Genomic DNA, 14,495 nt, shown 5'->3' with positions numbered 1-14,495 from the left:
AACAGGGGACTTCATATTTAGCAAGGCAACTTCAACCTGAAGATGACCCTACTGATCTGAGGTGCCTTTTAACTTTGCCCCCTACATATAGTGATCCCTTCTTTGTGCTGGCTGAGGTATGACAACAATTTGTCCAGATTGTTGTGGCTGCACCTTCTCAGACATGTAGAGGTCTTGCATAACACTTGGCTGAGTTGATGATGCAGGGGTTGTACCACTCGAGGGAAACAAGGCAACTTTTGATTGATGAGTAGAGGAGGCTCCAACATGCTGGTCATTAAGCCCAGAGGGTGAGAGAGGCACTTCAGAAGTGGGTAGCGCAAGGGTCTTGGTTACTAAAGAAGGAGGTGTTTCAGGTATAACATCATCCATCTCAGTAGGGCTAACAAGATCGCCATAAAAGGTATGCTAGTAAGGGCTGTGTTCTCTAACTTCTGATCGCAACCATTAACCAAAAGCTGTTGATTCCTTACCTTCCATTCTGCAACAGTGAGGGGAGTTTCTAGACAACTCACGGCAAAGTGGCCTAACCTACCACAAGAGTAGCAGAAATGAGGGAGGCGCTCGTACCTTAAATCAAGCCATAAAGTCTTGCCATTAATACGGAGTAAGTGCCCTATTTTCAAAGGCTGACTGAGGGTAAGTTCGACCCTAGCTCTTCCTGCTCTGAAATTAGGAGCCTCCCTAGTGTCTACTTTGGTTTCAATCACTCGTCCCACATGCCAAACCACTTTGTCTAGCATCTGTTCTAAACACCATTCGAGAGGTAGATCGAGAATGTGGACCCAAAAGGCACATTTAGAGAAATCATAGCAATGCAACGGTGTGTTAGGAAGCCAAGGTTTTAGGATGACAAGATGACCTGAGAATGACCAGGGACCTCCATCAAGGATGCGATTTTTCTCCTCTACTGAATTAAACCTTACAACATATAGGCCTGTATCACGTTGTGAAAAATCTGCCTGTTCTGTTCTCCATGAGCGTTTCATAGTGGATTGAAGAGCCTGAAATTTACAGATGGGTTTGAAAGGAGATTACCAACTAAAATAAGCTTGCATTCTTCGATTTGTTCCAGCAGTGGTAGGCCTTCCCAAACTTCCAGTTCATGGTCAGCACAGAGTTTGCCCAATTTGTTGCAGAGGGCAGCTACTCGTGACTCCTCCTCCATGATACTTCCTCCCATGGAAAAAGGGAAAAGAGGCAACAAAGGGAAAAAAATCAGCACGTAGAGAAACGGGGTGAAGGGACAAGAAAAAAGGCAGGGATGCAGCGCGGAGTAGAGGTTGAGGTGAGGTCCGAAGAAGGAAGAGGGGCGAAAAAAAAAAAAAAAAAACCCGGAACCCAGGGGAAAGGAAAGCGCGGAAGAGAGCCGCACTTCAACCTGGAACTTGATGAAGTCCGAAGCTATGGCGAAGCGAAGGAAGTGAGGTCGAGAGAAGGAAGTCGTTTGTGAAGCCATCATAATGACCTAAACCCGACATTTCAATAGCGATTAAGGTGGGACAAATGTCAACACAACACTAACTTGAAAAACATTCCACCTTCATATAATAAATAAGACATCCATTTTCTTGTCAATTTCTATAATTCCTCTCAAGCCAGTTTTGAGTAGTCCTTCTTGGCACGACAATAGGCATATGGAGATAGACTTTGATAGCGATCAGTTGGTAATTTATTGAGTTTGATACATAGGGTAAATGCTCATATGCCATCTATACTCGAGTCTATATTCCCCAAATCAATTAAGATCGTTGATCACGTAGTTCCCAAGTTTGGATCCACGTGATCGACGGTCGATAGTTTTTTGGATGCACAGATCCGGGTCCGCCGGAGTGTTTCCTGGGCACCGTGCTGAAATGCTTCCAAAGAGGGGCAAAGTCGGAATTTTCTCCGTCTCCTCGAGGAAACAGCCGGCGAGCGCATGACGGGTCGCTCAGGCGAATCTCCGTCGGATTTCCGCCACTTTCCGGTCCCGCCTCTTTCAAGGCTACTCTCTCTCTCTCTCTCTCTCTCTCTCCATATATAAATAGAGTCGCCATTCAAATCCCCAGAAGAACCAGACTGCTTCTCTCTCATCTCCATTCAAATCCAGTCGATCGATCTCTCTCTCCCACGCTCGAGCTCGCTCCCTGTCGCGATCGCAAGGAAGGTACTGTTGCCGTGCGAATCGATCTCGAGCTTTCGCAATCCGTCGATTTCTTCTTCTGGCTATTGCTTCTTCGGATTCTCGATGCTCCGTACCTCGGCGTTCGCCGATCGTTTCGTAGCGTTGAACAGAGGTACTCCACACGAGCGCGCTTAGTTTCTCCGATGGTGCGAACTTTTCCGATGAGGAGTTCCTTCGGACTCTCACCTTCGCCGTGCCTCGTCTCTCACTATCTCGCGTTCGTTTTGCGTCTCCCATCCTCCGTCCGGCAGGAGGTCCGTTTGATTTCAGAAGACCTCTTTGTGATCGTCGTAGATTGGCTTTATCGAGTCCGGTCGAGCATCGTCTATGATTTTGTAGGTTAGGCGCAGGGGAGAATTTCTCCTTATTTGCTGCGTTTATCTCTCTCTGATATGCCTCTGTGAGTATTCCGGCACATTTGACTTCAGAAACTGGGTGGAGTTAGCTTGTAGATAGATTTGTGTTCAGATTTTCCGTTAGCCTATTGCTAGGAGTCTGTAGCTCCTTACAGTTTCACCGCAGTGTAGACGCTTATTTAGAGAAAATCGCTATGCCTTACGGCATTTACCTTGTCATTGTCTTGACTTCTGAGGTATGAGTAGGAGATTCTTTTCTGCTCAGGACAGTTTCATGCAAAGATAATGCTATTTCACGGCATCTCTTTTCATAGAAACGATACCATGATAAGTAGCTCTTCTGATGTATTTTTTTTTGGTAACATTTCATTCTAAGTGAACTTCACTGTGCTGGAAATCGGATGATCTGAATGCGATGGGACCTATATATTTAAGGATATCATAAGACAGCCATTAATTCATCTGCTAAACCTCAATGCCATGGTTTCTCATGTTAAAATAGCATGCGTGTTCTTTTCTTGGAATAGATTATACTGGACTAGCCCTGTGCTTTGCCCTTGTATGAACCATTTAATACTGCATTATTTGTTTATCCTTTGCAATAGCTATAGTGGTTTCCACTTGTGGTCTAGTGGAACTCCTTCGGACATATTGGGAGTATGCGAGACTCATGTCCCACTTGAATCGAGGCAGATAACTCTTGAAATGATCGTTTCTATTTTGTGGTGATTACACGTCCACTTCATCATTGCTGTCAAATTGGAGATCCTTTGCCTTTGCATTTGTGGAAGGATGAAAAATGAATCTGGCATGTACATATGGGTGTTTTTGGTCGCACAGTTTTAAATTTAAAGCTTGCAATTCTCCACCTAACCACTTTGTATAAGTAAATGCCGCGCCTGTATGAACTGTTTATATGTCAAGTGTGAGTTTTTCACTTTAATGGACTGGCTAAGGTCCCTCCTAGGCTAGTTTATATATTCTTCTGCAAAAGATAAGTGCAAAAATGTTATAGATTCCATGTTTTAATAAAGAGATGTTGCTTTTATGAAGAGAGGAGAAGAGGTTGCTCTGTAGTGTAGCCAGCCTAAGGGGTTTGAAATTAATTCTCCCTTTTCTTTTGTAAATTCTAAGGGCCATTTATATTCTCTCTCTCTCTCTCTCTCTCTCTCTCTCTCTCTCAATGCTATCCTCACTCTTTCCCTTGCAGATGGCAGAATCACCTAAGGACACGGCAGTGGTGAATCAGAAAGAGGATAAATCATTACTAGGTACTCTGAAAGCTTGAGAAATCTCAAAATACAGTTAATTCACTTCAGATGTGAAATGATACCAAAAGGATGCATATTTCTCTATTTCAAACCTAATAAATTCGTTTAGGATAATATTGTTTATATAATATGGCCTGATATGTGACTCTTTTGGATATTGTGGTCAATAATTAATTCAGCATACTTTTCGTGTACTTGAAATCAAATTAAAGCTTTCGTTATGTTAAAATAGGTTTTCATCCTTGTCATTGATTAGGATGATTGCTTGTACACATTTCTGGCCATGCCTTTTGAAGGTCAGATATGTAGGTCACAGCTCAATGTTAAATCTGATTTCAACAGATGCTGAATTTGGAAAGGAGTTCCTGACCTCCTGGAAGTCGTTGTCTGTGGCAGAAGATGATGCAGTGGATTTTAGCTTTGATACAGTTGGCAAAGGCAAAACAAAGAAATTCAACTTTGATAAACTGTAAGCGAAACTTAAAGTATAGGAATAATAAACTGGTATGGATGTGAATCTAACTTTAATATTCTATCTTCATACTTGTGTTGGTTACGTGTCCCTGTACAATTACCGCTTTCTGGAGAATAATGCCCAAGGTGATTAAGTGAGTCATGCTTCACATATCATTCAACCACTTCAAGAATCGTTCAAAACAATGGATGGTGGTGAAGATGCATGAAAGCTTATTACAATCTTTCTGTGCATTGAATATTAAGAAACTTTTTTCAGGGATGTTGATTTTAACCTGGATGGCGACTTTGACAAGTTTTCATCATTCAAAGTGGATATGCCAGATCTTGATTTCTCTCGTCCATCTAAGAAATCTCCAAACAAGGACAGAAATGAAGCAGAATCACCTGATGAAGGAAATTCCAAGAAAAGATTTTCTTTCTCCTTTGATTTTAATGAGTAAGACAGTTTCACAATGTATACACTAGGGCATATTCTTTGATACATAAGGTTATATTTTCTAGTGAAGGGAAACATCATGACTTTTGATTGCAATCTAGGAACTTAGCAGTCATTTGTGCTATCCAGGTTGGATGGCTTTAATCTTGATTCACCCATGACTGAGGGAGAACAAGGTGGGAAGAAGGTTACAGGAAGCAAAGGGACATCATCACAGATGAATGAGCACCAGGGCTTGAAAACTCGCCTTCCTGAGGCAGTTCCTGACTCTGAGGTTAATGCTATGATTGATAATGTTCAATCATCACGCTGTGTGGGTACACCAGAGATTCAAGTAGGAACTTCTGTAACTTCAACTTCTATGCCTAACCCAAGAATGGATTGGGTGCCAAAGCCCACAGCCTGTAGAAATGCAATTACAGAACAATCTTCTTTCGAAAGGACAAACAGTGGGTGTTCTTATGAATCTGATCAACAAGATCATTCATCAGACAAAACAGCGTCAAGAGAAGTACATATTCAGCCTGGGGTTGACACAAATTTAAGTACCATCCCAGAGCTTCCAAGAAAGGATTTGTCTATTGTCAACAGTTTAAATTGCACTTTGGGTGAAGAGCAGAGTAACAGGGAAGAATCAGAAGGGGAAGCCACATATTCTCATGGCAACATGCAGTCAGAAGGTTCAAGTGTGCCACATGTTCCAGGAACAGAAGGCGAGGCAAATGGAAGCAATAAACCTTTTCTTGATACATTGAATGCTACTAAGGCTGATAACGAAGACGCCAAGCCTGTGACAAGTCTTAATGATACAGCCTGTATTATCCCAAGTAAAGTACTGCATGATAGTGAAATGGCTGTTTTCAGGTTGTCCCCTTTATCCCTTACCTTTTAGTGATTAGAGGAATGAGAGGGAATCTATATTATTGGCATGTTTCTGCCATGCCAAATTAGACCAATGGGCCATTAATGTCTCCTTTTACGAAACATGGATTCTTGATGGTTGATTTTGTGAAAATTTAGAAAGCATGTGCATCCATAACTTAAATATTAAGGACAGGAATGCAAGTTGTTGTGATTTTCAGTTTGATCGCTCATTCATTGAGCTCTTGCTATCATGTTGATGCATTTTATGGTGATTTCCAGAGTTCAATAAAAAGATTGGTGAATCAACAGCATAACATTTTTGCACTTCTTAGCTCAGTTTTAGTATTATGTAAATGTCCCAAATGGAGAGCCAGCAGTTATATATTGTCCTCTTTCTTTACCAGTAGAGAGCCTGGACAAGCCCACTCGAATCGTTTCAAGAGATCAGAGGAAACTACAAGTCAGTCTTCTCGAGAACCATCAACTGGGAGAAAGCTTACTCAATTGAGCAGCAAAGGACTTGCTTCTTTACATCTAAATGAAACTAGGTGAAGATTTTCTTTTTGATTCTAGTTTCATTGATTGGACATTCGATGCTTTACACCATCACATGGCTTATGCAATCTTCAACAGGTTGGGAGATAATGCCAAGGATTCTCAAGTTGGGGGAAAGTCACTCGTTGGTCTAAATTCACTGGCAAGGGAGCAAACAAAAAGGCAACCTCCTCTGGCTGAATGCCATATCAGTGTGAGACCCACTTCTCCACTGGGGTGAGGCATCTGTACCAAATCAAGTTGTAATTGTGGAGCTGTTTGAAATTTTGTTCAAATTCTAGCATTTTCTTTTTCCCATGTACTTCGTTTAAGAGTAGCCAACAGCGAGTGAATAATGTGTAAGTTATCTCCTCCCCACTGCCACTCCCCCACCCACACACAAACACAAAAGAGAAAAAGGCAGAGTTTACCTTTTTGGCATATAAATTTGGTCTGGTTATTGGTCTCCTGTTATCCAATGGACTTTCAACTAGGGTAAAATGAGATTTTTTTTTTTTTTTGATGGTATATCATAGTTTGCCTTGAGACATTGGACACTCTCCTAATTGCTGTATATTACTAGTTTGATCAACAGATATGTAGATGTATTTGAATTTGTTGTATATTAATAGTTTGATGAACACATATGTAGATGCACGTGAAAAATCTTATGATGTTCTTGATTATCGCTTGCTGTTGATGAAATTAAAGCCTTTTCAGCTGAAATTATAAACCTTTACTTGCAATTGTCTCTTAAGTCTGAGTCTCCCTTTATCATTGGCCAAGAAAGCTCATTAAATCCTTCATAGTATGCTTTGAAGTGGATATTGACATCTTTTTCTCTGGTAAAATATAACTAAATTATGCCTGGAAGTAGGGTTCACAATCTGCTGTAGCATGATATTTACTTTCAAGACTGAAATAACTTCTCAATACAGAAAAGATGTGTCAATGTCATGTCATATCAGTTTTATGCTTGACGCTGTTCATGTCTTGTCATATCCTGTCTTAGACATTGCCAGCTCTAACAAGTAGATTGCATATATTGGATTAGACCTTTGACCCAGCATTATTTTGCAAATGCTTAATCTGCTTGTTCTAAACTTTTGCAGTTCTCTATGCAAGACGAGCAGTTTAAATGAGTTGTCAAAACCAATTGATAAGATATGCGTGAATCCTGAAGTCACGAATTCCAGCAAGGAGTCTTTTAAGGATTCAAGGGTCAGAAATGTTGATGTGAAGAACAGTAACTCTCTTAATTCTGCCAAGAGGGCTTTTCATCTTTCTAGCTTGAGAATGATGAGGTCTAAACTGCATTGCAACTTTATGTCCTGGTATTTGTAACCATAGATACTTTTAGAGATCAAGATGTCAATATGTGCAGGGCCATAAGAACCAGAGAAGGCCAACTTGGTTCTAATCCTACAGAGGAAATCAGTTCCATGAGGGACTCTGAGCAAATTACAGCTAAGCGAGCGTTACCTCATTGTAGCAAAAGCACCGAAAATGGATCACTTCTCAAGTCATCCTTAAAGCGGAAATCATATGAGGTTCCTTTCTGTTGTTTGCTCTTCTTTTCCAAGTAATAAGTTACCCCTCTTCAATAGGGTGTTATGTTTGGACCAAAAAAAAAAAATTGGGCATTACGAATATACTTATGGGGATGTTATTTTGTAATGCATTAGAAGCCGTGACTGTCTATATTGCAGGGATTAGACGCCAATTTAATGCCATTTAGTCCATTAAAACAGCTCTCTCGGTCTCCAAGTGAGAAAAGGTGAGGAGTACTAATAACTCCATTATGCTATCTCCTGTGACTGGGTTTTGTTTGTGGAAGTAATGTTTTTACTCTTGACACTTCAGAAGTTTCAGAGATTCCTCCAAAACTGTTGTCACAGAACAGGTAACTCGATAAAACCAGCCACTTCTCGATTCATAAGGGAAATCATCTGAGGTTCCTTTCTATTGTTTGCTCTTGACTTCCAAGTAATACCTTACACCTCTTCAATAGGGTGTTGCAAATATAATTATGTTGTAATGCATTAGAAGTTGTGAGTGTCTATTCTGCAGGGGTCAGTTGCCAATTTGATGTCATTTAGTCCACCGGAATGGCCCTCTGAAGCTCCCAGTGAAAAAAGGTGAAGAGTGCTAATAACTCCACTATCCTCACTCCTGTGACTGGGTTTTGTTTGTGGAAGTAATGTTCTTACCCTTGGCACTTCAGAAGTTTCAGAGAATCCTCCAAAGCTGTTGTCACAGAACAGGTAAATGGACAGAACCTTCTTAAGTTTTTCTATTTCAACAGAGAGTCGAAACTCGTTCCTTGCTGGTTTCTTAGATTATACATGTCAGGTTTGCATTCATGAGAACACCGATCAAAGCAAAACGGACAGTCTGTCCGGTGACCATCCTAAATTTCAGCTTAAGATTTCTCCTAAGGCAAGGTCCACCGAAATTGGAAGTCCATCAGTCATGGAATCTGATGAAAGTGTTGAAAAGGCTGAAGCTTATACCAAGGAACTTGAAGATGTAAGTGAATTACGGTTAACATTTTTCGCTATAAATGAGTTGCTTATGCACTTCTTGGCTTTGGCAATCAGTTACATGCATATTGTAGACTATAATCAGAGTCCCTGAAGATTATGATAGAGAGACAATAATAGTGACAACAAAGCTCTAGGAAAATAATATACGAGATTGTCAAGTTACAGGGAGTAGTTGTCCATAGACAACTTTCTGTGGCTTACTGGATGAGTGGTAAAGCATCTTCATCTATTGAATTTGTACAACTAGAAATCAATTGATGAAGAGAACCTCCCTAATATGGGAATTGTGATGTCTTCTACAGTCCGACGTAATTATCCTTAAGGATGAATCTATAGTACTTTATAGCTAATTTCCATAATTAAAGGTCTATCATAAGCAATTGAGTTTTCAGAAGGCCATTGGAACATAGACTGAGGATATTGCACAGAAGGGCATTGAACTGTTGCCTCTTGTCTATTCTACCATCTTTGTGATCCTTCTGCTGGTGAAACATTGGCTGCCTAAGGAAATTGTTTTACAGATCTGCAACATGCTAAAGAAGAAGCAGGAAGAAGCTAAAGAATTGCTTGTTCGATCACTTGTGACCAACAACAATCTGTTAATGCTTAATCATCCCATCTACGAAGAACAGATATCCTTCTGGTTATGGATGATTTCACAGTATGTTCTTGGGTTGTTCATGATATGTTTCTTTTCCCCTTTGGCATATCTTTGTAGTTCCTTAACCAGATAAAACATCCGTAGGGTGCAAAAGTATGCATCACGGCTCATGTCCAAGGAGATTCACACTTGAAGTTGTATCAGACGAGGTATCTACTTTGCCTCTCTCTCTCTCTCTCTCTCTCTCTCTCTCTCTCACTCAAAAACACATAACATTCACGATTGTGTATGAATCACACCCAGACAGAATAGATCATGGATGCATGTGCCTCTAATTGTCTCCTTGCTCAGACACTTATCTGAACATGGGAGCAATGATGAATCAGGAAAGTATATGCAGGCTTGTTTCTCAGACTTTTGGATTGTGGAAGCATACTGGCTTCCTGCATATATTCAGGGGGTCTCTTTTTGGCACCCTGTCGGTTTGGGATGAAATTCCAAGGACATTTCCGGGTGCTTTGCTGAATCAAGACTATTTTTCTTCATTACTTACCTTACCCCGCCCCGCCCCACAAAAAAAAAAAAAAAAGACTATTTTTCTTCTCCGTGTTTTCATGGGATGCTGTCAATGTTTCAAATACGGACCAGACTTCTAAACTTAGCATCTGTAATTGTCCAATCTCAGCTTGTTATTTCCTTTCACTAGAGAGTACCCAGTTTCCTCCTGGAGGTAGCGTCATTTCTTAACAGCGGGAAAGTCAGGACAGTGGTAATATTAAACTTTGGATTGTGCGACATTTGAACTGTCGCATGTTGCACAACCTCTATGCAAAAAAGGTCGCAAATCATATCTTCTTTATCTTCATTTATCTTATTGATCTCCTCTATGCAAAAAAGGTCCAGAATTGCTGTCAAGATATCGGGGTCGATTACGGGTGCCCCTGGAAATGTACTAGAGAAGAGTATGAATGGAGTTACTTTCCTTCATGGTCGGCCTGAGCGATAAGAAGTTCCAAAGGTTTCAGCTAATAAAGAGTGCACTAATTTTGATATCTCAATACCTCCAGATGCGAATGCCGGTAGTAGAAGACTGAAAGTGTGAAATGTGCGGACCTAATACTTTTCCAAAATTATTGAAACAGTTGGAGCACAAACTGGAGACCCCGTGATCCAGTATCAAAACTTAGATGGAGTTTGCAACAGTTAATAGAATAGAAATAGATAATTGAGGGCTTGTTATTCAACAATATAACATAACTTATATGCCTGTGTCAACCAATATCCATATTCATAGATATCTATCTATGATCTAATCTATGGAGATTCATATGAATTTTTTGAATCTGAATGAATATCAATGAAGTGAGTTACAAAAAGATAATGCAGATATATAGAATTTCGATATTCTATATAAAATGGGTTGCCCGGGACTTGAACCTAGAACTAGATTTTGATAGCTTAAGTTCCCATGTTGTAAAATATATTAGGGGTACGTGTGATGAAAGTTTTGAAACTTATCACAAAAATACATTTTAGTTCTAAAATTTATAAAAAAATATAATCAAATTCTAAAATTTGTGAGATTGGCGTAATCGAGTCTTTTTGTTAACTCTATCCAAATTGGATAACATAAAAAATTGATGTCGCTTTTTAAAATAATTTGCAATGACATGGCAAAATATGAAACATAATTACTAAAACGATATCATTTTGATTTAAATTTGATTTTAATACAATTTTGTAAGGAAAAGGAAGAAGGCAGAAGAATGAGAGTCTACTGGGCCCGCACCATCACTGCCCTACTATCGCTTGAAAGGGTAGGGGATGACCAGCCAGTGGTCAGGTCACTAGCCCTCCTTCAGATTGGGCAAGGACTGTTGGCCCTCGCTGCTATAGGTCCTCACTTGGCGACCCTTGCCGACCATTGGTCGGCGATGGTGGTGTTGCAGAGGTCCTAGCTGTTGTGCCTCCTTTCGTTTTATTTGCAAATTTATTTTTTATTCTAATTTAAATAATAGTTAGATTTTAAAAATCGTATTTGGACCAAAATGACGTCATTTTAGCATTATCCTTCATGTGTTTAGTCAAATTAGCATCACATAGGAGAGAAAAAATACTAAAAAAAGTCGCGTCAGCATTTTTTATTACCTAAATTGGACAAAATTAACGAAATGACTAAGATTACGCTAATTTAACAAGTTTTAAAATTTAATTACACTTTTGATAGATTTTAAAATCTAATTACATTTTCATGATAAATTTTAAGACTTTCAACTCACTTATCCATTCTCTATTATATCTTAGCAAGTTGCAAAGATTGTTAAGTGGATGGATCATTTGTCGAGATCCCGAGAAAGGGACATTTTGTCTTGCGGGCCGAACGCGGAAGAAGGGACACTCGTTGAGGACGATAATTCAACAAGAGAAGGCCGGGATTGGAAGCCTTAAAAAAAGTTGAATAGCGACAACAACTGGATCTGCAAGATTGTCGAGTAGATCAGATTAAAGGTTGAATCGACGTAGAGTACTAAGGAAGAAGCCAAGATTGAATGTCACTCAATTCGACCAGATAAAGGGACGAGAAAGGCTTTCGTAATTACTCATGAAGCACGGCATTGGTAATGAAGACTCCACTGGCGGGGAATGTGCCTTATAAAATATGCGAAAGGGTTTCGGGAGTTCCTATCAGATGAGTAGATTGTGGGAAGTCCTATGTTTCGGCACTTCGATTCAATTTTTTTTAACACAGAGAGAGAGAGAGAGAGAGAGAGAGAGAGAGAGAGAGAACTAGAGGGTACGTGAGGGCTATAAATAGCAAGCGATTGGAGTCCTCTCCCAAGCAAAAACCACACAGTGTAATCTGACCAGAAGGATCGATGGCCAGGTTGGGATTATATCTGTGCCTGATGCTGGTAGCCTTCTCCTGGACCGGCTCTGAAGCTCGCACTCTCGTCCATGAATTCAAAAGGTTGACGGTCCTTGCCAAGTCGCCTAATACAGTGGCTGGTGATGATTTCGAGACAGTCAGGCCTAAACGGGTCAGTCCGGAAGGTCCTGATCCGCAGCACCATGCTATAATTTCTCATAAGCTCGGATGAGACGTAAGCGCAGCAAATAATATAGGACTATGCAGTCATCATGATGTGTTTGATGTTGAATTCTCGTTTTCGTTAAGTATTTAGTATCAAGTGTCAAGGAAGTCGTGGCTTGATCATAGGAGAGTGCATTGTCGGGGTTGAAACCAGCGGATGTCCATGTTGCTGCAGTTGTATTTGGAGTGCTCTTCAATAAATACAAAATCGAATGTTATTAACCGTGTTTAGATATGTTTTTGGGAGAACTGAAATTTTAATACCATGATTTAGCATGCGACAATACTCAATAACCTTAAGTAGAAATATAATTTATTCCATGAACACTCAATTCAAATGTGCCATCACATAAAGGAATGATCACTTGCCAACAAGCGCAATCCTAAATATGACCACTAACATCAACCTTCATAGCAATCTAAACATCATTTTTTATTCGTACTTTCCCATATTATACAACAAACGTTTGGGATTGTGCAACATTATTGCATGCACATGAATAGTTTTGCAAGAATCTAGCCATGGATTCCTATTCCTGAATGTATATATATAGACACATTACTGCATTATTTGTTTCCTCTGGATTGAAGGAGTTCTTGTGTTTCTTTGATACGAAGTAGTTTAGGTTTACAACTTGGGTGAAGCGCTGTGTGGTGGGAAGCTTGCGATTTGCTTTCTTCAATAAATCATTACTCTACCTGTGGTCGGGACGTACAAAGAGCTGAATAAAATAATAGCTATGATAGCAAATTTTGTCGGGACGTGCTTAATGGACGAATGAATAAAAATGTACCGAGGCTAGGAACGGATTAGATAATCCATGTCACTTTTGGCTGAATCACAACCTTTATAGGTATTGACCTAGTCCATTGCTAGCTATCCTAGTTCACAGCAGAATAAACTTATCTCCAACTCTCCAAAATGAGAGCATAATCAAGACATTAATATTCTAAGATTGATTCAAAATGTTATCTTCAACGGTGATTTTTTAATATGTTTTCATATTAATTATTTGGGATTCTATGTGTGTGTATCGTAACACACACAACTTAGAAATCAAAATATACAATTCTTATAGAGAAAAGTATCCAAAAAATTATAAATTTATTGCATTGGTACTAACTTAATCTTGAATAGTCCTAAATATTTTTACATTGGTACAAACTCAGTCCATCTGACCAATTAAGACTATAAATTGCTGATGTGGATGCTAGCAGTCCTATATAACGTATGACTAGTGCTAATGTTGATTTTTTAAATAATTCTTTTAATAAATTTTCTTTTTTAACTTTTTTTTTTTCAAAAAAAAAATTGTTCATTTTTCCCTTTTCTTTCCTTTAGACTATGGCCGATACCAATCATAGCTAGCAACTGGCTGCTGGTGAGGGCTCAACACCATGGCCTACGCGAGGACTACCCTTGTGGCTTCGGTAAGGGTGGCCCTTGCCACTTCAAGAAGAGAGGGTTGAGCCCTCACAAGATTTAGTGAGGGCCACCCTCGCCGAAGCCGCAAGGTTCGTGCCCTTCCCTGTGGTCAGTCATCAGCCATGACTAGTCCTAGCCACAATCTAAACGAAAAGAAAAGGAAATAAAGGAAAAAAAAGTAAAAAAAAATCAAAAGATTATTTAAAAATATCTATGTAAGTGTCGTGTGGCAATTGGCATTCATGTTAGTAATTTTTACCTAAATTATCCAAATGGACTGAATTGATATCAATATAAAAATGTTTAATACTAAATTGGTCTAATTGAAACATTAAGGATTGAATTGATACAAATAGAATAGATTCATGACTTTTTAAATACTTTTCCCAATTCTTATATGTTCTCTACTATTTGCATCCCTATTTCTACCAACACTTTCTTGATCATTGATGAACCTTAAACACTGTCTTGGCTGTGGACAAGTCAAGATGGCTACACCACAACATTTTCCATTCAAAGTGTAGGAAAGTTAATAAAAAAAAGTGTTAAACCTATTGTAATTATGCCAATTCATTCATAATTTTTTTTTGTCAATTCACTCATTAATCTTTTATATTTGTAATAATTTAGTCCATCTAACCAATTTGATCGGTTGCTGCTAATGTGGACAAATTTTTAATAATATTTTATTTTTTGATTATTCATTTTATTTATTTCTTTTCTTTT

The 14,495-nt window shown here is 39.3% G+C and overlaps 1 protein-coding gene across 5 annotated transcripts; it reads left to right on the top strand.

The window, feature by feature from the left end:
• The first annotated feature begins 1,888 nt into the window (after positions 1–1,888).
• Positions 1,889–9,817, top strand: LOC104440925 (uncharacterized protein At4g18490-like). 5 transcript variants are annotated; one of them, XM_039311700.1, is made up of 17 exons: positions 1,890–2,149; positions 3,734–3,794; positions 4,137–4,263; positions 4,528–4,707; positions 4,837–5,571; positions 5,976–6,119; positions 6,205–6,342; positions 7,218–7,409; positions 7,490–7,655; positions 7,815–7,882; positions 7,969–8,008; positions 8,176–8,243; positions 8,330–8,369; positions 8,458–8,634; positions 9,173–9,283; positions 9,389–9,461; positions 9,639–9,817. In XM_039311700.1, exons 2-16 carry the CDS (start codon positions 3,734–3,736, stop codon positions 9,443–9,445), a joined length of 2,304 nt encoding a protein of 767 aa, XP_039167634.1. In that variant the 5' UTR covers positions 1,890–2,149; the 3' UTR covers positions 9,446–9,461; positions 9,639–9,817. The 5 variants fall into 5 exon arrangements, 4 of the variants coding, with proteins under 4 accessions (XP_039167634.1, XP_039167633.1, XP_039167632.1 ...); XM_039311699.1 differs by having other exon boundaries at positions 9,604–9,817; XM_039311698.1 differs by having other exon boundaries at positions 9,556–9,817.
• Positions 9,818–14,495: the final 4,678 nt, after the last annotated feature.

This window comes from Eucalyptus grandis, chromosome 4 (assembly GCF_016545825.1).
Source record: "Eucalyptus grandis isolate ANBG69807.140 chromosome 4, ASM1654582v1, whole genome shotgun sequence".
In the NCBI taxonomy this organism is placed as follows: Eukaryota; Viridiplantae; Streptophyta; class Magnoliopsida; order Myrtales; family Myrtaceae; genus Eucalyptus; species Eucalyptus grandis.
The sequence above is the reverse complement of the archived record's forward strand: the minus strand, read 5'-3'. Positions and strand labels throughout refer to the sequence as shown.

What these genes read in the sequence shown, in the direction of transcription:
- LOC104440925 (XM_039311700.1), top strand. Translation starts at nt 3,734, where the DNA reads ATGGCAGAATCACCTAAGGACACGGCAGTGGTGAATCAGAAAGAGGAT. An exon ending in TTCTCCTTTGATTTTAATGA is followed by an intron (nt 4,708 to 4,836) that starts GTAAGACAGTTT and finishes TGTGCTATCCAG; the next exon opens with GTTGGATGGCTTTAATCTTG. An exon ending in CGGTCTCCAAGTGAGAAAAG is followed by an intron (nt 7,883 to 7,968) that starts GTGAGGAGTACT and finishes TTGACACTTCAG; the next exon opens with AAGTTTCAGAGATTCCTCCA.